At 47.3% G+C, this 20,838-nt stretch overlaps 1 protein-coding gene across 1 annotated transcript in view; it reads right to left on the reverse strand.

Annotated features, from left to right (window-relative positions):
- The window catches only part of LOC116519266 (protein FAM189A1-like), a 74,466-nt gene that overhangs the window by 45,961 nt on the left and 7,667 nt on the right, over positions 1-20,838 (reverse strand). Inside the window, exon 2 of the mRNA XM_032233104.1 lies at positions 1,391-1,447. Within this exon, the coding sequence (XP_032088995.1) occupies positions 1,391-1,447 (57 nt within the window). The remainder of the gene's footprint in view (positions 1-1,390; positions 1,448-20,838) is intronic.

Raw genomic sequence — 20,838 nt, forward strand, 5'->3', positions numbered from 1 at the left:
ATTGCTATCATCTCCTACCGGGAGGATTTCACCTCTGCTTTAATCCCTCCCACTCCTGGGGGGGACAGACCTGCCAATTATTGCTCTCGGCTGCTCTTCATTTCCCTGGGGGATGATTACGGGGGTAAAATTAGACCACATGCAACCATCTTTGCAATTAGCAGGATCTAAACCTGGTTCATAAATAGGGTGAGCGCATACCTCTGGGTGTTTTCAAGCCATGCCTTTGGAAAGGAAAATACAATTCAAAAAACAATCTACCGATTTGGCTTTCCCAGATCCGCCAAGGGGCTCATTCACGGCCGATCCCAGTCAGCTCCGCTTTGAGCAAATACCTACCCAGATACTTCGCCTGCTCAACAAGCAGAACTGGGATTAATTATTCAACGAAGGTTCCTTCTCCGCTCTGGATTAAGTCAGGGCTACTAAATGGTTTCCGAAACCTCCGGCCAACTGGGTGTGAATATGACTAAGAGCTGCCTGAATCTTAGCCCTTTGCGGGGGGGAATAAGAGGGGGCAGCAGAGGTGGGAAGTCAAACAAAAGGAAAAAAGAGCTGAGGTGGCACAGTGGTTAGAGTGCACTACTGCAGGCCGCTTCAGCTGACTGTTATCTGCAGTTCAGCGGTTCTAATCTCACCGGCTCAAGGTTGACTCAGCCTTCCATCCTTCCGAGGTGGGTGAAATGAGGACCCGGATTGTTGGGGGCGATATGCTGACTCTGTAAACTGCTTAGAGAGGGCTGAAAGCCCTATGAAGCGGTATATAAATCGAACTGCTATTGCTATTGCTATTGCTATTGCTATCTATCTATCTATCTATCTATCTATCTATCTATCTATCTATCTATCTATCTATCTATCTATCTATCTATCTATCTATCTATCTATCCATCTATCCATCCATCCATCCATCCATATCTATCTATCTATCTATCTATCTATCTATCTATCTATCTATCTATCTATCTATCTATCTATCTATCTATCTATCTATCTATCTATCTAGAGCCGAGGTGGCACAGTGGTTAGGGTGCAGTACTGCAGATCACTTCAGCTGATTGCTATCTGCAGTTCAGCGGTTCTAATCTCACCGGCTCAAGGTTGACTCAGCCTTCCATCCTTCCGAGGTGGGTGAAATGAGGACCCAGACTGTGGGGGGCGATATGCTGACTCTGTAAACCGCTTAGAGAGGGCTGAAAGCTCTATGAAGCGGTATATAAGTCTAACTGCTATTGCTATTGCTAACTCAAGACGATGCATTCAAGAATCAAGAGACTTCGCAAATCAAAATAAGATTTATGGAATTCCTTTCTTCGTGACTACCCCAAAAGCACCGTCTGTTGCCCCCGCCAATGCTGTGGGGTCTCCACAGGAGTAAGCTCTTACTTACCACAAGGGACAGGGGCCTTTTCCAAGAGACCACTCCAATCAGCCCGGATAGCAGCACCTGAAATTAAACCAGAAAGATAAAAAGAAGAGTTCAGACTTAGGGATTTCTCAAAGCCAAGAGAAGACGGCGACAACTTGAGTCTAACTATGTCAAAATCTGCCTGGCAATTTTTCATATACTTTCTTCTCCCCCCCCCCTCCAAAAAAAGGCTTCTGGCTTTTTTTTTTTAAGTCTATTTTCAGGTTATTTCAAAAGTTCTTTCAAACTTCCCTCGGTTGGGCTTTTGAATTGCCTTTCCCACTAGACCTAATGGAACACTATTGTTTTCCAACATCAATCTTTCTATCTCCCCAATCTTGGGGGAAAAAAAACCCAATTCTCCCCTCCCTAATCTCTTTGCCTTGGAGTTGAATGGCAGGCAGGGAAACCACAGACCTCTGGAGAAAGAATGATATCATGAAAGAGAGGACTTCCCAACACATTCTCGACGGCCCCATCAAAAATACATTCAAGAACATTGTATTCCACCCTGGAGAATCGCACCAAATTTTTTATCTCCTCTGAGACTCCATAAGAACATAAAAACACAATGAGTAGAGTAGAGTAGAGTAGAGTAGAGTAGAGTAGAGTAGAGTAGAGTAGAGTAGAATAGAATAGAATGGAATAACAGAGTTGGAAGGGACCTTGGAGGTCTTCTAGTCCAACCCCTCTGCCTAGGCAGGAAAGCCTAGACCAGTGTTTCTCAACCTTGGCAACTTGAAGATGTCTGGACTTCAACTCCCAGAATTCCCCAGCCAGCATTCGCTGGCTGGGGAATTCTGGGAGTTGAAGTCCAGACATCTTCAAGTTGCCAAGGTTGAGAAACACTGGCCTAGACCATTTCAGACAAAATGGTTATCCTACATCTTCTTAACAACTTCCAGTGTTGGAGCATTCACAACTTCTGGAGGTAAATTGTTCCACTGATGTACCACTGAGTTGGACCTACTTCAGCTCATGCAACGGTCTCTTTTCACACTAGCCCACCACTGACCAATGAAGCCCACCACTCTACCATGAGATGCCCATCCTTGGCTGAGGGTTTTGGAGGTTGCAATCCCAACCCACAAAGCAGGCACAAGATTTGGGAAGACTTTTTTGTCTTAAAAAAAAAAAAAAAGCTAATTGTCCATTGTTCCTTTGGCATATTAACTTTTCAAAAATGGAAGAATTGGTTACAGGGCCACGTTGAGATGGCGCAGCGTTTTGCCACCGCTGCAAAATCCATTGCCGCCTCAACAAATCCATCATCAACACATCCCTTCTTTTTCTTCTATCGAGTATTTCTCCCCTCGCAGCGAACTCAAAACATTTCCCTGCACCAAGTATTTGTTTTTACAGAACATTAATTCTATTATGCACTCATCAAGTTTAATGAAAAAGTTATCCGGGTGTAATTATGCAAATTTATTTCCAAAAGTAAATGAATTCAAAGTGGTAGAGAGCCGCCGTGTAAATTAGCCAAAAAGAAAAAGGCGAACGATGTGTGTTTGTGTGTCTGTTTTTGATCCCCGCGCAGATGTCAAACATTAATAGGCAGAGCTGGAGGCATCTCGGTCGCACTGCAGCTGGGGTTAATCAAGATCACCGAATGGCGCAACTGTAATTGTCAGCGGTGTTCCCCAAAACCTTGGAATGGCAAAGGTCCCTGCTTGACTCTGCTTTATAAGATGACAGCAGCTGAAGGATGAGACTCGACTCACGCCAAAGTTCTTGCAACCCAAATGTAAAAGAAGTCAAGAGTAAAACGTTCTTTCCCAGGGCAAAAGCTTTTTTGCTTCAAAATTGCCTTTTTTCCTGCCTGATGGAAATGGCCAAAACTTGTTTCGAAGCAGAGCTGTGAACGGTGATCGAGCGGGAGCACATTTCCTCTTAAAAATACCTTTTTTTTTAAATTTAAAGTTCTTACACATCTAAAGTAAAAGAATAGCAATAGCAATAGCAATAGCAGTTAGACTTATATACCGCTTCATAGGGCTTTCAGCCCTCTCTAAGCGGTTTACAGAGCCAGCATTATCGCCCCCACAGTCTGGGTCCTCATTTCACCCACCTCGGAAGGATGAAAGGCTGAGTCAACCTTGAGCCGGTGAGATTTGAACCGTCGAACTGCAGATAACAGTCAGCTGAAGTGGCCTGCAGTACCTCACCCTAACCACTGCGCCACCTCGGCTCTTAAGATTGAGTGAAGGGCAAGAAGACAGAGGAAGAGGGCTGGAAGGGGGTCTTGGAGGTCTTCTAATCCAACCCCTGCTGAAGCAGGAGGCCCTATGCGGTCCTTAAATCGTTATGATGAACCCATCGTGGCTAAGAAGGCTCCCTGCAATTCAGTCCTCGGCTTCAAGAGAGCTGCAAGGAGAGCCAGGGATGGTGAATCTTTTCGGCACTGAGTGCCCGGAATGTGCATGCAGGTATGCACGCCAGAGCATCAAAAACCCAAAGACCAGCTGGTCAGGGCCTGAATGACTGTTTTTTGGCCATTTTTCGGGCTGTTTTCATGTCGGTTTTTTTGGCCTGAACAGTCCAAAAACGGCCACCGAAACATCCTGTTTTTGGGCTGTTTTGGGGGTCATTTTCAGGCCGTTTTCCGCCGCTCCGGCACCCACAAAGATCAGCTGTGCATGTGTATACTGGAAACCAGAAGAGCATCTGGCGACAGCGCATGTGCCTCCAGAGAGGGCTGCGTCTGGCACCTCAAGCGTGCGTGCCGTAAGTTCCCCATCGGAGCTCTAGAACTTTGTGGAGAAATTGAGAAGTGAATCGACCTGCTCAATGTGTATGGAGATTCTCAGTCATCGTGCAGGTCATTTCAGATCCATCCAATCAGACATGGAATTCAGCCAGATCTCTCCAGCCCAGAGCTGTGGGAGGCTCTGCCCACCCCCACCCGCCACCCCCGATGTAATGCGCGAGCACGCTCACATTTGCCAACTGGTAGGGAAGGGAAGGGAATCCTCCCTCCGCGTGCATATCCCCTACATTCCCTGCGTCCGGTTACTCAGGCCATCTTGCGACCCTGCCATAAACGTTACCAGCCCTCCGGCCTGCTTGTTAATAATCCCTGGGTGAAACCTGAAAATAGTAATCGAGCTTCATCCGCCGATTCAGGAACCCACACAAATGCCAGCTTCCCTTCGGCATTTTTTTTAATTCAACTCAGAGGCGCTTCCACCTCACCAGGGCTGATAAATATATAGACCGTTGTTCCTCCATGCCGAGGAATCGGGCTTTAAGTAAACCTCCTTCTGCAAAAAGGTTTTGTCAGGATGCTCTTAGCAAACCCATCCGTGTGATTTTTTTGATGGTGGTGGGGAATCTGAGAGCTCCTCACTTTCGTTCATGTCGTGCACTAACAGGTGTCAGGATAAAAGGCAGCCTGTGAAGACAACAGAGCCCTCCGTGGTCAACATCTCATAAATTATACAGGCTGAGGTTGGGTTCCCGGAACCGGTAGAGGGCAAAAGATTTATACGCGAAGTCACAGGCTGCATGTTTGCAAAACAAAACCTCGCTTCTGAAAGACCCAGCGTCTGTATTTGGACGTAGAATCATAGATCTGGAAGGTGCCTCAGAGGTCTTCTAGTCCAACTCCCTGCTCAAGGCAGGAGATATTATACACCCCAGTCGAATAGTTGTCCAGTCTGTTTTTGAAAACCTCCAGTGATGGAGCACTCATAACTCCAGGAGACAAGCCGCGGCATCGATTCATTGTTTTCACGGTCCCAAAAGGTCCCCTTATTTCTAAGTTGGATCATCTTCTACCACTGGTGGGTTTCAAAAAATTTTAGAACCTCTTCTGTAGGTGTGGCCTGCTTTGTGGGTGGGAGTGGCTTGCTGGCCATGTGACTGGGTGGGAGTGGCTTGCCAGCCATGTGACAGAGTGGGAGTGGCTTGGCAGTCATGTGACTGGATGGGCATGGCCAACTTGTGGTGAAACTCACTTAACAACACTCTTGCTTAGCAACCAAAATGTTGGCTCAGAAAGTGGCATTTGAAGCACTCAAGTCTTAAAGCTGTCAAGCTACAAGACCCTCGCACCCCTAACCCTTTAGAAAAAAATCCTCAGAGGGGTCTTCAAACTTGACAGCTTTAAGACTTGTGGACTTCAACTCCCAGAATTCCTCCTCCAGTCATCTTGGCTTAGGAACTCTGGCATTGAAGAGTGCAAGTCTTAAAGCTGTCAAGTTACAAGACCCTTGCACCCCTAACCCTTTAGAGAGAGAAAAACCCAGGGGTGTTCAAACTTGACAGCTTTAAGACTTGTGGATAGATGGATGGATGGATGGATGGATGGATGGATAGATAGATAGATAGATAATAGATAGATAGATAGATAGATAGATAGATAGATAGATAGATAGATAGATAGATAGATAGATAGATAGATAGGATTTAGGGAAAAGGTTTGACTGTCAGTCATTCTTAATTGTTCTAAAAATATGCACACAGAATGTAGTTGGCTATATAAACCCAGATTTCTCTACTGTCTAATATTCTTCCTCCTGGCTGGTCACATAAGTTGGCATCTCAGGGCCAAGGAAACAACCCGGCTTCCGATTCGAACTGAAGGCATTCCGGCCATTCCAACCAGGAGGTGCTCCAAGAATCATTTCAGCGTGAATGCACAGCGCCAGAAGGACGCCCACAAATGTATGCCATTAGAAGTCCTTCCAACAGGCAGGTTGCCCTTCTGGCTGGCCACCTGAGATGATCCTCAAAGTGGACTTTGAAAAGAAAACCGACCAGCTGCAGGGATGGGAGATGCCAAGCCAGAAGGCTCAGCTGTTGAGTTGGGAAGAGGCAATCCACCAAATCTTATTTTATCACAATTGCTTGCATTATTCTCCGTTATCCCTATCTGCCTCCAAGGAGGGTGGTTTGGACTGCAGAAGATCAGGGATGGGTTTTAAATTTTTTTTTTTTTTTGGACTACCGGTTCGGTGGGCGTGGCTTGATGGGGGTGTGTGACTGAGTGCCCAACTTGACATCACTCACGCACACTCAGTCACATGACTCTCCTCCCCAAGCCACGCCCACTGAAGTGGTGAGAAGTGTTTTGACAGCCTTGCAGAGTTAAGGGAGCATCTGCAAACTACTCAGTAAGGGGGAAAAAAAGGTGTTGTCCTCCCCGGCCCCCAGGAACACTCTGCAGGTTTTGGCAGGGCTGGGGGAAGGGAAAAACCGCCCCCATTTTGCATTCATTCATTCATTAACTCACACACTCACCCACACATTCATTCACCACCCATCCTAAGCCACTCTGGATGGTTCACAACAGAAGCAGGTTCAGACAAGGAACTCCAGAATAAACCACTGGTTACAAAGCACAACGAATCCATCCACACCTCCATGCTAAGTTGAACTGTGTCAACCCAGATTCTTTATTTAAGAGTCTTTTTTTTTTTTTGAGGGGAGAGGGATTTCTGCCAATTCTACCTCTGTAAAAGCCCTCCGTGCTTTCAGTTTTAGAACAGGCTTCCCAGTTTGAAGAATTGCAAAATGACAAAAAACCTGTGTCACAATCGGGAGCCCAGCGGGTTGCAATTGCCGTGCAAAAAATTGGAATGATGTTGGCCCGTGTGGTTTAGAAGAGTGTTGATCTCCATGTGTCCTAGCAAAACAACCACAACAACAACCCCAGCTGAGGCTTCCTTCCATCTCTTCTCATTTACCCACTGCCGATGGGATGACTAATCTCATCTTAATTGCCATGGAAACAGATGCAGAGGCTGGAAGTCCTTGGGCGCTCCCCACACGCAGGACAGGGGGAAAATACCCCAGCCCATCGCACATGGGGCCAGAGTCTGCTCACCGTCTGCAGCATGGATCGTGTCTTAACGCCGTCTTGATTTCTCTGCTTCTCCTCCAGGCCGCGATGAACCCAAATCGGCTGAGCTTGCGCAGAGACAGGAAGCAATTTTGCCGAGGTGGCACAGTGGTTAGAGTGCAGTACTGCAGGCCACTTCAGCTGACTGCTATCTGCAGTTCGGCGGTTCAAATCTCACCGGCTCAAGGTTGACTCAGCCTTCCATCCTTCCGAGGTGGGTAAAATGAGGACCCGGATTGTTGTTGGGGGCGATATGCTGACTCTGTAAACCGCTTAGAGAGGGCTGAAAGCCGATTCTAACTGGAACAGGAAACAGAGAGGTGGGACTGAACAGGGTATAAAAAGCCTAGCAAGCCCCTTCCCTCAGCCCTTCTCTTCTTCTCCACCAACATTGAAGCATGTCATCACCTTTTCTGTTCAGGGCTCAAGCCATGTAGCCCTGTCCAACAATAAACCATCTTTCCAAGCAGCCTCCATGTCTCCAGTGTCTTCTTCCCCACTTGGAGCCGAACCCAGAAGGACATTTCTTTCAACACCACTTTGTCAGAATTGTGCTTAACTTCTTCTCCAATCTTCCCTTAACCGATTCCTCATTCTCTTCCCTGTCTCTGGAGTCCACTTCAAAACTCTTCTTCCTGAGTTTATTTCTTTTGCCAAACGCAGACTATATACGAGTGGGTGGCATAAACATTTGGCACGCAAATAAATAAATAAAAAACCTCACGCAACAAAAAGGGAAAAGCTTTTGTCATTTCCACAATGAAAAGAAAGAAGGAAGCCAAACCTCTCTTCAAAATGCAATCATGGCACTCGGCTTGCAGATTATTCCAGGCGCTTCTCTTTCTATTCTCCTGCCATCTTCAAGAACTTCAAACTTCGACATTCGGGTTTTTTTTGTCTGAAGTTCGGTTTCTGAAAAATCCAGGCCACGCCGAAACACTCCAGAGGCCCCACTTAACAAGAGCCCCACTTTAAAAACTTCCCTTTCGCTCGGCGTTAAGTAGCTCAACCAAAAAAAAAAAACCCACCCTTGGTGATTCTCTCCCATCTTTTTGAGGGCCTGCAGCCATTTCTGTACCGTCTTCAGCTGAATTAAAAAAAAAAGGAAAAGCAAAGAAAAAATGTGGAAGAATTGAGGGTAAGTCCCAGGTCTCCTGGGGGGGTCGAAGTCAAGGCCCCCTGAAGGCATTTTCTACAGAAGGCAGTTGTTAAGTGCCAGACAGTGAGGTGTGTCACTGAAGCCACAATTTGTCATCCTAGCCAAATTGACTGCATCTGTGGTTCATCAGCCAAGCAATCAGACAAAATTAAGGGGTTTTGTGGGGCAATGAATGCGGGGGAGACAGCAAATTTTCTAGCCACAAACTTAGGCATCGGGAGAAATCCCAAAATGTGCTACTACGCACACAATTCTTCCTCCAAAAAAGTGGGCAGGCCTTTCTCTGCAAATTCACAGCTGCTGTTTTGATTCTGGGGACCACTCCCAACAGTGGCTCCTGTTGTGGCTTGCCAGCAGCCATTTCTGGCACCAGATGTGTTCAGAGCTGTTCTTCACTGTTACCTGATCTGCTCTTGAGGAGGAGGAGGAGAAAAGAAGAAGGAGAAAGGAGGAGGAGAAGGAAGAGAAGGAAGAAGGAGAAAGGAAGGAGGAGAAGGAAAAAGAAGAAGGAGGAGGAGGAGGAAGGAAAGAGGAGAAAGGGAGGAGAAAGAAGGAGGAGGAAGAAAGAGGTGGAGGAGGAAGGAAGGAGAAGGAGAAAGAAGAAAGGAGGAGGAAGAAGGAGAAAGAAGGAGAAGTAAGAAAGAGGTGGAGGAGGAAGGAAGAAGGGGAAAGGAAGGAGAAGGAGAAAGAAGGAGAAGGAGAAAGGAGGAGAAGGAAGAAAGAGGAGGAGGAAGGAAGAAGGAGAAAGAAAGAAGGAGAAAGGAAGGAGAAAGAAGGAGAAGTAAGAAAGAGGTGGAGGAGGAAGGAAGAAGGGGAAAGGAAGGAGAAGGAGAAAGAAGAAGGAAGAAAGAGGAGGAGGAAGAAGGAAGGAGAAGGAGAAAGAAGAAAGGAGGAGGAAGAAGGAGAAAGGAAGAAGGAGAAAGAAGGAGAAGGAGAAAGGAGGAGGAGAAGGAAGAAAGAGGAGGAGAAAGAGGAAAGAAGGAGAAAGAAAGAAGGTGAAAGAAGGAGGAGAAGGAAGAAAGAACAGGTGGTGGTGGTGGAGGAGGAGGAGGAGGAGGAGGAGGAAATGATCAGCACCTGCCAATTGTGAAACTCAGCACTTCTCAAAATTGAAACCGAGGGTTGAGAGAAGACTTCTAACCAAGAACAGATGGTCTAGCCAGGTTGATGAGCCTCAGAAGGGGGGTGGACATGGATGGAGGCCCCCAGGCCACTTTCTCTGCAACCTTGTCTTGCTCCTCCGCACAGATTTGGGAGAGGAATGAGGCTGGGGGGTGGGGGGGGAAGACCCCCGAAGATTGGCTCCAGTGTTCTGAATCGATGGATCTGCTCGGAGAGAGCGAGGCGAAGGGGCTGCAGAAATCAATAAGGACCAATATTTTTGTGCTCCGGATCTTATTTCATAACCAAGGTAATCCCATCCTTAAGCCCAAGACACGGCTGTCTCCAACCTCAGACATAATACAGACTTTTTATTATTATTATTGACATTTGGGGTGCATCTAATCCCTTGGGATTATTATATTGATCCAAACACGAATCACGTTGCAGAATGTCATGTCGTTCAAGAGAGCTTTGAGGCTTCCTTGCAAAAAAATATCATTTACAGCCAACGCCTGACCAGGCTGGTCCATTCCCTGCAAGAGCCGAGGTGGCGCAGTGGTTAAATGCAGCACTGCAGGCTACTTCAGCTGAACTGCAGTTCTGCAGTTCGGCTGTTCAAATCTCACCGGCTCAGGGTTGACTCAGCCTTCCATCCTTCCGAGGTGGGTGAAATGAGGACCCGGATTGTTGTTGGGGGCAATATGCTGACTCTGTAAACCGCTTAGAGAGGGCTGAAAGCCCTATGAAGCGGTATATAAGTCTAACTGCTATTGCTATTGCTATTGATGGGGATTTCACCTCCCGATTCTTCCTGGTTGAAGCTGCATCTTTTTACAGTAATTCTAACCTTCATCAAGGCTAGCAAAAAAAAGAAAGGAAGAAAGAAAGGAAAGCAAATATGTGGGAAATCATTTTTGGCTGCTTGCAATGGTTTCTCAAAAGCAGCAGCATTTTGGCGAGCTCATTGTTAAGGCACAGAATGTCTCCTCCGTTCTGAGTTGCTTCCCTCCTTGATTAGTTTCCACCCGTTGCTTCTTGTCCTGCCTTCAGGTGCCTTGGAGAATAGTTTGACTCCCTCTTCTTTGTGGCAACCCCTGAGATATTGGAAGACTGCTATCATGTCTCTCCTAGTCCTTCTTTTCATTAAACTAGCCATGCCCAGTTCCTGCAACCGTTGTTTTAGCCTCCAGTCCCCTAATCCTCTTTGTTGCTCTTCTCTGCACGCTTTCTAGAGTATCAGAATCTTTTTTATATTGTGGTGACCAAGCCTGGATGCAGCAATGCAAAATCACCTTCTCTCTCCTGTCTCCACCAATATCACCAAGACTGGCAATAGATCATCGCCAAGATTTGCAGGAGTTCTGCTAATAACCCGCGAAGAGCCGTCCCATCGTGGACTTAGCAGCTTGAATCATCAAAGGGAAGCCCTTTGTTTTTTCCTAAACGCCTTGTCAAAATGTCAGGCGGCTCGAAGTGGTGGGTGAACGCTTGAAAAATTGACAAGAAGGCTTATTAACCATGATTTTTCAAATAGGCCGTGTATTCAAAACACAGCAAATATTTGTCAAAAAAAAAGTTAGCTGGGGGAAAGAAACACAGACTGTGGCACTTAAGGTTTGGATGTTTTTCCTTCTCCCTGCCTTTTCGTTTGTTTGCCATTCCAAAGACGGTCAGCTAAGAAGTCAGCAATCAAATCAAGAAACGGGTTTGTTTCAAAGCAGGTTCCCCATCTAGGCGCCTTCCGTGTGCACCGAGGCTAAAGTCGGGGAGGGGGACCTCAGGATTTCAGCTCCAGCATTCCTGGTGGAAAATCCAAGACTTTTTTTTTTTGCAACCTCCTGTAGAACTTGGGTGACAAGGCCTGATGGCAAACAGCTGCCCAGAGCCTCCAACTGACTTTGAACCTGAAAATTAAGTACCTCGGATCTACTTAATTCTAGAGTAGGAAACTGGTCAGAAACCTCTGGGTGCTACTTTGGATTGGGAAGTTGAAAGGAGGGGGAGGGAGAAGGAGAAGGATGGAGGATAAGAAGGAGAAGGAAGAAGGGAAAAGGAGGAGGAAGGAGAAAGGAGGGAAAAAGAAAGGAGGAAGAAGGAGGAAGAATGAGAAAAAAAGGAAGAATGAAAAAGAAAGGATGAAGAAGGAGAAAGGAGGAGGAAGGAGGGAGAAAGGCAGAAGAAGGAAAAAGAAAGGATGAAGAAGGAGAAAGGAGGAGGAGGAGGAAGGAGGAAGAAAGGCGGAAGAAGGAAAAAGAAAGGAGGAAGAAGGAGGAAGGAGGAGAAGGAAGGAGGAAGAAAGGCGGAAGGAAAAAGAAAGGAGGAAGGAGGAGAAAGGAGGGTGAGAAAGAAGGAAGGAGAAAGGAAGAAGGAAAAAGGAGGAAGGAGGAAGGAGGAGGAAGAAGGAGAAAGAAAGGAAGAGGAAGGAAGGAGGAGAAAGAAAGGAGGAAGAAGCAGAAGGAAGGAAGAAGGAAGAAGAAGAAAGGAGAAAGAAAAGAGGAAGAAGGAAAAAGGAGAAAGGAGGAGGAGAGAATAAAAGGAGGAAGAAGGAAAAAGAAAGGAGGAAGGAGAAAGGAGGAGGAGAAGGAAGGAGAAGGTAGAAGACGGAGGAAAAAGGAGAAGAGGAAAGAAAAAATGAGAAGAAAGGAAGGAATCACCTATACTCTTTCTTCCCTGCTTTCTCCTGTTCCTTTTCCTTCTCTTTCCTTTCCTTCCTCCTTCCTTCCTTCCTCTCTTCCTTCCTCTCCTCCTCCATATTCCTTTTCTCTTCCATTTTCCTTCTTCCTTCCTTCCCATCCATCCATCCATCCTTCCTCCTCCTCCTAGCTAAACACTCCTCTTTCCAGCCTCACCTGGAAAGCTTCCAATCCTCTCCAAAAAGCTCCACTTTATTTTGAAGCACTGATAACCTGGTTTTAAAGAGCAGCCGAACGAGAAGCCTGTCACTCTGCAATGGGCCCAGAGAAGAAGGCCAAGGCCTGGAAAGGGGGGGGGGACTGGAGAGAGAGAGAGAGAGAGAGAGAGAGGGAGGGAGGGAGGGAGGGAGGGAGGGAGGGAGAGAGAGAGAGAGAGAGAGAGAAAGAGAGAGAGAGAGAGAGAGAGAGAGAGAGAAAGATGAAGGCAGACGGATGGCGTTTTGAACAGGCACCCAGCAAGAGAGGAAATAAAAACTCCTCTTTATTATTAATATGCTTTTAAAAAGGGAGAGAGAACACAGCGGCTTTTCTCTCTCTCTTTTTTTCTCTTTTTACTAAAAAAACTCATTTTTCTTTGTAATCATGAGTCACTTCAGGAAAGACGCATCCCTTTTTCAAGCGGAGCCTTCTTCATCCAAAGAGCCACAATCACAGCTCCATCTGTCTTGTCCCCCACTCATCCCATTCTTTATCCTGAGTGACTGCAGTTTTCAGACGTGGCTTTGCCGCGCACAATTATTGGGCTAAGAAATAAGCAGGAAGCCCCTCTTAGCTAGCTGAGAATTAAGATAGGATTCGTTGGCAGGTTCCCAGGGCTCATTTTGCAACGGACGAGAGCATCCGGCTCCCCTTACTGTCAGGCCTGCGGCCCCCTTTTCTTTTGAGTCTTTGGCCTGCCCCACTTTCTGTTATTCTGCTATGCCTTTTCTATGGTGGGAAAATGGGATTGTATGGAGTTCGATGATAGGTAGCCATAACAACATTCTTTCTAGAAAGCCAAGGTCACCCTTTGTCTTTGCGCCTCTGCACCTGACCGGATCTGGATGGGTGGAAGCTGCCAGCGTGGCAGTGGGAGATTGGACCATGGGATGGACTTGTGGGTGTGGGGGACAAGATCCTGAATTTTCAACTGGGTGGGGAAAACCGGGAAGCTTTCAGATTCCGGTTTTCCCAAATGTGCCAACGTGGCTCTCTTGATAAATTGGGACTTTGAGGAATCCTTTGCCTTGGACTCTGATTTAAATTTTGGATGCTATTTGGAACCCTGACATTTACGAAGCTAAGCAGGGTTGGCCTGGTTAGCAGATGGATGGGAGACGACCAGCCACCCAAGGACTATAGATATATAGACTATCCTCAAAGGGCAGAAAAGTCCAGTTTGCCTCTTGAAAAAAAAAAAGCACCTTTGGGACATCTTGACCAGCATTATCTGGAATGAAAGACCCAACCCGATGTAGCATGTCCATCCAGAAAGACGTCATCCAAGAAACGCCGTGAAGAGAAGGAAGTTGGCCAAGAGACTTGACATTTCAGGGAATTGAGGTCTTTCTATTAGTCCTGAAGGTGGTCACATCGCCTTTGAGGACCTTGGTGGCTTCTCATGGTACCTCCATCTCGTGGATTCTCATCCCAGATCATGCAGGGAAACTGGCAGCCTTGACGGAGCTTACGGTGGAAATACAAGATTGCATCAGAGACGCATTTGAGGCAAGAAGAAGGAACAAAGTGATCCTTGAGTTGGTTGCACTTCAGGAGGAAGAGCAAGACTTCCCGGGAAGGAGCCCTGTGGAGCAGGCGGTTGAAGGAAGACAGCGGGGTGTAGCTGAAGCACAGCCGCTGCCGGCCAAATATTCAGCATCTTGTGTCGTGCACCGTTTCATCAGGGCCAACGTGATGGACACCCTGCAGACCTCCTTGACAAGCCAGCGAGGATCAGGCGGCCATAATCAAAGGAAATGGATGTTTGGCATTTCGACAGGACCTGAGACAAATTCTTCTTTCTTCTAGTTCTTTTTTCCCCTTCTCTCTCCTTCTTTCTCTCTCTTTCTCTCCTCCCCATCCCTCCTTCCTTCCTTCATTCTTTCTCTCTCCTTCCTTCTTTATTTATTTCTTTCTCTCTCCTTCCTTCTCTTTCTCTCCATCCCCTCCTTCCTTCTTCCTTCCTTCTCTCTCCTTCCTTTCTTTCTCTCTCCTTCCTTCTCTCTCTCTTTCTCTCCATCTCCTTCCTTCTTCCTTCGTTCTTTCTCTCTCTCTCCTTCCTTCTTTCTTTCTCTCTTTCTCTCCACCCCCTCTCCTTCCTTCTACCTTCCTAAGTCAGAATATAACATATAAAGCAGTGTTTCTCAACCTTAGCAACTTGAAGATGTCTGGACTTCAACTCCCAGAATTCCCCAGCCAGCGAACGCTGGCTGGGGAATTCTGGGAGTTGAAGTCCAGACATCTTCAAGTTGACAAGGTTGAGAAACACTGCTTTAAAGAGAGATTGGACAGCCCTTTGACTGGCATGTTATAGGACCTCCTGCCTGAGTAGGAGAGGATGGACTAGAAGACCTCAAGTTATTCGGTTATTCTTCTTTTAATTTCTGCCATGAGACGTTGGAGCAGTCAATCAATACACAAATTGATTGCCCTTCCATCCTGGCAGCCTGCTTGCCAGCTGGACGTTCCTGCGTAACAGGATCGTCAATCTCATTTCCCCGGGTAAACGTTTTGGGATCAAAACATTTTGGGCCTGGCGAGGATTTTCAGCCCAAATTTGATTTGAACCGGAAGAACCCAACCGTGCTTCGTGGCACGCCGGATCCAACGTTGCGGTTAAAAGCCTTGGTCCTTCCCAGAATAAGGGACAACGTCACAAGCTTCCGATTGGGAGGAAAACCATTTCTTTCGCTGCTTTTCCTAGAAAGCCCATCGATTTTTTTTCCTCCTTCTGTTTATGTCTGTAGAGGTTCTCAGCCACATCCAGGTCCTGGTTGTCGCCAAGGTGCTTTTTCAGGAGGCAACTGGATTATCTTGTTTTTACTTTTGAAAATGTTTCGCTTCTCATCCAAGAAGCTTCTTCCGCTCTGACTGGATGGTGGGGAATGGAAGGATTTAAATTCCTTGCAGGCAGCTGGTCATTTGCATCCCTTTTAGAGGGTCGTTGAGGCCACTTGGAGGTTTTATCCATGTCCTCAGGGTCATCTTGAGTGGTGCAAATGGTTCCTGCAGTCTGCAATTTTCCCTCTGGAAATCCGTTCCTCCTCCCACCCCATTCCAAGGGTCTTCATCCCAAATTGTGTAGCTAAAGGTCTGTAGAGATTCTCAGTCCTCCAAGTCACGGTTCTCCCCAAGGTGCTTTTTCAGGAGGCAACTGGATTATCTTGTTTCTACTTTTGAAAACGTTTCGCTTCTCATCCAAGAAGCTTCTTCCGCTCTGACTGGATGGTGGGGAATGGAAGGATTTAAATTCCTCGCAGGCAGCTGGTCATTTGCATCCCTTTTAGAGGGTCGTTGAGGCCACTTGGAGGTTTTATCCATGTCCTCAGGGTCATCTTGAGTGGTGCAAATGGTTCCTGCAGTCTGCAATTTTCCCTCTGGAAATCCGTTCCTCCTCCCACCCCATTCCAAGGGTCTTCATCCCAAATTGTGTAGCTAAAGGTCTGTAGAGATTCTCAGCCCTCCAAGTCACGGTTCTCCCCAAGGTGTTTTTTTCAGGAGGCAACTGGACTTTCTTGGTTTTTTTCTTTTGAAGATCTTTCGCTTCTCATCTGAGAAGCTTCATCACCTCTGACAGGATGGCCGAGGTGGTGCAGTGGTTAAATGCAGCACTGCAGGCTACTTCAGCTGACTGCAGTTCAGCAGTTCGGCTGTTCAAATCTCACCGGCTCAGGGTTGACTCAGCCTTCCATCCTTCCGAGGTGGGTAAAATGAGGACCCGGATTGTTGTTGGGGGCAATATGCTGACTCTGTAAACCGCTTAGAGAGGGCTGTGAAGCACTGTGAAGCGGCATATAAGTCTAACTGCTATTGCTATTGCTAACTAAGTGGGAAGGAAGGAATAGCAGTAGACTTATATACCGCTTCATAGGCCTTTCAGGCCTCTCTAAGCGGTTTACAGAGAGTCAGCATATTGCCCCCAACAATCTGGGTCCTCATTTTACCCACCTCGGAAGGATGGAAGGCTGAGTCAACCCTGAGCCGGTGAGATTTGAACCGCTGAACTGCTGATCTAGCAGTAGCCTGCAGTGCTGCATTTAACCACTGCGCCACCTTGGCTCTTACCAGGAAGGAAGGAAGGAAGGAAGGAAGGAAGGAAGGAAGGAAGGAAGGAAGGAAGGAAGGAAGGAAGGGGCAAGAGGCTGATTCTGTATATATGTCTAAGAAATAGGAGCCGAGGTGGCGCAGTGGGTAGAATGCAGTAGTGCAGGCCACTTCAGCTGACTGCTATCTGCAGTTCGGCGGTTCTAATCTCACCGGCTCAAGGTTGACTCAGCCTTCCATCCTTCCGAGGTGGGTAAAATGAGGACCCGGATTGTTGTTGGGGGCAATATGCTGACTCTGTAAACCGCTTAGAGAGGGCTGAAAGCCCTATGAAGCGGTATATAAGTCTAACTGCTATTGCTATTGCTATGGTGGGGAAGGGAAGGATTTATATTCCTTCTTTTTATATTCAACACCTTCCTTTTTTGCAGCTCCTCCGAACAATGAACCCATCGCCTCCTTCAAATCGAGCTGGCTTCTGTTTACAGGGTAACAATAGTCCCAATTTATTTTTATTTTTTGAAAAAAAATAATCTTTAAGGAGGTCTCAAGGGACCCCCCTTCTATTAAACATTCCAAATTAGGCTGAACCTCCCTCTCCGCCCCCCCAACCTGATTAGTCAAGCATAGTCAGATTATACCGAAATGCCTTTGCTAATTATAAATCTCTGTCAAAACGCTCTAACAATAGAAAGAGAAGCCTTTTCTTCTCAGAATCATTAGAAGGAGGGGGGGGGGATTTTTTTTTTTCCTTGAGAAGACAAAAGGGATGAAAAAAACCGACACTTGGGGAAGAAAAATGAGCTGCGTTTACAACCAGCATCCATTTAAATAGAAAAAGACACCCTTACGTATATAAGGTAAAGGTAAAGGTTCCCATCGCGCGCATGTGCTAGTCGTTCCCGACTCTAGGGGGCAGTGCTCATCTCCGTTTCAAAGCCGAAGAGCCAGCGCTGTCCAAAGACGTCTCCGTGGTCATGCGGCCGGCACGATTCAACGCTGAAGGCGCACGGAATGCTGTTCCCTTCGCACCAAAGGGGATTCCTATTTTCCTACTTGCATTTTTTACGTGCTTTCGAACTGTTAGGTTGGCAGAAGCTGGGACAAGTCACGGGAGCTCACTCCATTATGAAGCACTAGGGATTCGAACCGCCGAACTGCCGACCTTTCTGATCGACAAGCTCAGCGTCTTAGCCACCCTCCAGAATTGGAGAGAACTCCCCATAAAATGCCTGCAGTCTTTTGAATTCCCGTCAAATTCATCTTGGATGAATAGAGATCACAAGGAGGAGAATTATCTTTTGGATCCGAAAGGCTGTTTTTTGATGGTTGCAAAAATCTGGCTGGGCTCTTTGGTGAGACGGAGGGGTGGGTGGGATCGGTTTCCATGTTGCAAAGCCCTAGTAGGGCTGTTCACCTTGGAGTCTTTCCAGCCTCCCCCCCCCACCCTCTGACAATAATGATTGAGATGACTTTGACAGTTTCCTCCTGTCCCCTTGGCTCTCTCTTGCTCCTTTGCTCAGCCTGATCCGGCCGTTGGGAATGTCCACACTTCCTGCTGCTTTCATCAGCCTTTGTGCCTCCCCTCTGCAGGGTTTTCCTCCCCCAGGATGATTATACTGCTCTCCCCTCATCGGGACTACAGTTCAGAGGAGCTTTAAAGAGAAGCCGCGTCCTTCGCCCTGCAGTCGGTCAAGTATAGAACTGAAATAATCTCATGCAGAGGGCTGCTTCTGCGGAACGACTAGCAGCTTGAGGGAGCAGCTGTGAAGGTTTTGGAAAAGGCAGCCCAAGGGGTGGTGATGTGGCTCTACCTACCAAGATTAGACTAGCAGAAGCCACGGTGTTCCCCGCGACCCTCAACAGAAGAAGGTTGGGTTTCGGAGAAGCAGGATAGGAAGATGGTTGAGGCTTTGGAACTCTGGAGTTGGAGAAGACTCTGGAGAACATCCAAGACCAACACCAAGAGAAGAGAGGAAGGGGGTCATCAAGCAGAGCAACATGGAGTCCTCACTACAGACACAAGTGGCCCAAGTTCAGGTTATCCTGCTATGGACTTAGGATGCGAAAACCCAGCTCTCTGGAGAAGGCTTTCGATGCTGGAAAGATGTAAGGAAAGAGAAGGGTGACAGGTGTACTGTCGAAGACCTGAAGGACGAGGGTGAGCGTAGATCATCATGGAGAAGTTCTAGCTATGTGAACTCCAAGAATCCATAACAACTTTCTCAATCAAGAAATGGAAGAAGAGGAAGATCAGCAGTTAGGCAGACAGACTCAGTTATAGTAACCAGGGGAGAAGACTTGAAGGACCAGGCTGGGGACAGATCATAACGGAGAAAATACGTCTTATCCGGTTGCTAAGAGTTGACAACGATTTGTTAGCACATAATTAAAACAACACAGAGGTCTGTTTGTATGCGCATTTAGGTCGGGGTTGACGCACACGCACCCCTCCCTTCTCCAAAAGGGCTGATGATTAAACCGCTCAAAAATAGCCAATAAAATAAAGCACGGATGGAAGCTTTTGAGATCAATCTCGAGTCACTGGAAATCATGTTTTTGCTTGTTAAAGCTGGGCCGGTCTGGTCCTAGCAAATTAGCAAATGCAATTGGGCTACAATTCCTGAAGAATTCTGGGAGTTGAAGTCCATGGCCCCTTTAAAGCATGCTGGCTAGGGCATTCTGGGAGTTGGTCCATGCCCCTGAAAGTCGCTGACTGCCTGGTCCAGACAGCCAGACCTTTTCATGGAGGCCCCTGCTCCAGGTTCTCTTCTCTCTGCCTTTTCCTTTAGAAGTTCTAAAATTAAGACCATTCTATGAGCCAAGGTGGCGCAGTGGTTTAAATGCAGCACTGCAGGCTACTGCTAGATCAGCAGTTCAGCGGTTCAAATCTCACCGGCTCAGGGTTGACTCAGCCTTCCATCCTTCCGAGGTGGGTAAAATGAGGACCCAGATTGTTGGGGGCAATATGCTGACTCTCTGTAAACCGCTTAGAGAGGGCTGAAAGCCCTATGAAGCGGTATATAAGTCTACTGCTATTGCTATTGCTATTGCTATTGTCTTCCTGACTGGGGTGCCTGCCAACGGTTTAACTGCTTCTGTGACGTGAGCTGCATGCCAGTTTTTCTTGCCTTGCCCCCCCATCCCCTTCTCCTCTGGCTGCATTGTTGCGCAGAGCTTTTGTGTAGAAAGATCAGGACTCAGCCGGCCGACAGGGGGAGGGGGGAAAGACACACACACACACACACAGGCACAAGATTTCCGGAGGGGGAGGTAGAAACTGTGAAGGAAAATTATACCTGTGACTTATAAACTGACTTATAAACACACTGCCGGCAGCAGACAGGCTCTGCAGGTTGGAAAGAGGGAAGGGCAGGTGAAAAGTCTAAAGTGGAAATTAAAGAGGGAAGCGTTGGGAGATCAGAATAACAGAGTTGGAAGGGACCTTGGAGGTCTTCTGTGTTTAGGCAGGAAACCCTACAACCACTACAGACAAAGGGTTATCCAACATCTTCTTAAAAACCTCCTCCAGTGTCGGAGCAATCACAACTTCTGGAGGCAAGCAGTGAATTAATTGTCCTCGCAGTCAGAAAATTCCTCCTTAGTTCTAAGCTGCTTCTCTCCTTGATGAGTTTCCATTCGTTGCTTCTTGTCCTGCCCTCGGGTGCTTTGGAGAATAGCTTGACTCCCTCTTCTTTGGGGCAGCCCCTGAGATATTGGAGGACAACTATCACGTCACCTCTGGTCCTTCTCTTCCTTGAACTAGATCCATGCAGTTCCAGCAACTGCCAGGGCTTTGAAGGAAGTCACATCCTCAGTGGGGAGATGCACAGATCAGCTGGTGGGGAAGGGACAAACAATTCCATTCGAATAAACAATTCGAGGCCACGAATAGTCCTCGGCTTTCCACTATAATTAGGTCCGGCTGGGAATGTTGCAAATAGCAATCACGTACGATTCTAGGAAGCTGGGTGCATCGTCATTCCCTGCCAGCTGCCAAGCACCCAAATATTGATTGTGCGGCTATGGGGAGCATTGCCGCAGTCATAAGTGTGAGTCATTTTTGTCCGTGATGGTGTCGCTTTGAACTGTGAGAATTCGTCTGAAATTAAAACCATGGCCCACCATGTGTGCCAGGCCGATATCTCAAGAGGGTGCGTCTTCTCTGCAAATGCCACTGCATTTCTGAGGTGGTTCGGTGGCTGAGACGTTGAGATTATCGATCAGAACGGTCAGCAGTTTTGGCAGTTCAAATCCCCAGCGCCGCGTAACGGAGGGAGCTCCTGCGACTTGTCCCAGCTTCTACCAACCTAGCCGCTCGAAAGCAGGTTAAAAATGCAAGTAGAAAAATAGGAACCACCTTTGGTGGGAAGGGAGCAGCGTTTCG

Source organism: Thamnophis elegans, chromosome 16, assembly GCF_009769535.1.
Source record: "Thamnophis elegans isolate rThaEle1 chromosome 16, rThaEle1.pri, whole genome shotgun sequence".
NCBI lineage: Eukaryota > Metazoa > Chordata > Lepidosauria > Squamata > Colubridae > Thamnophis > Thamnophis elegans.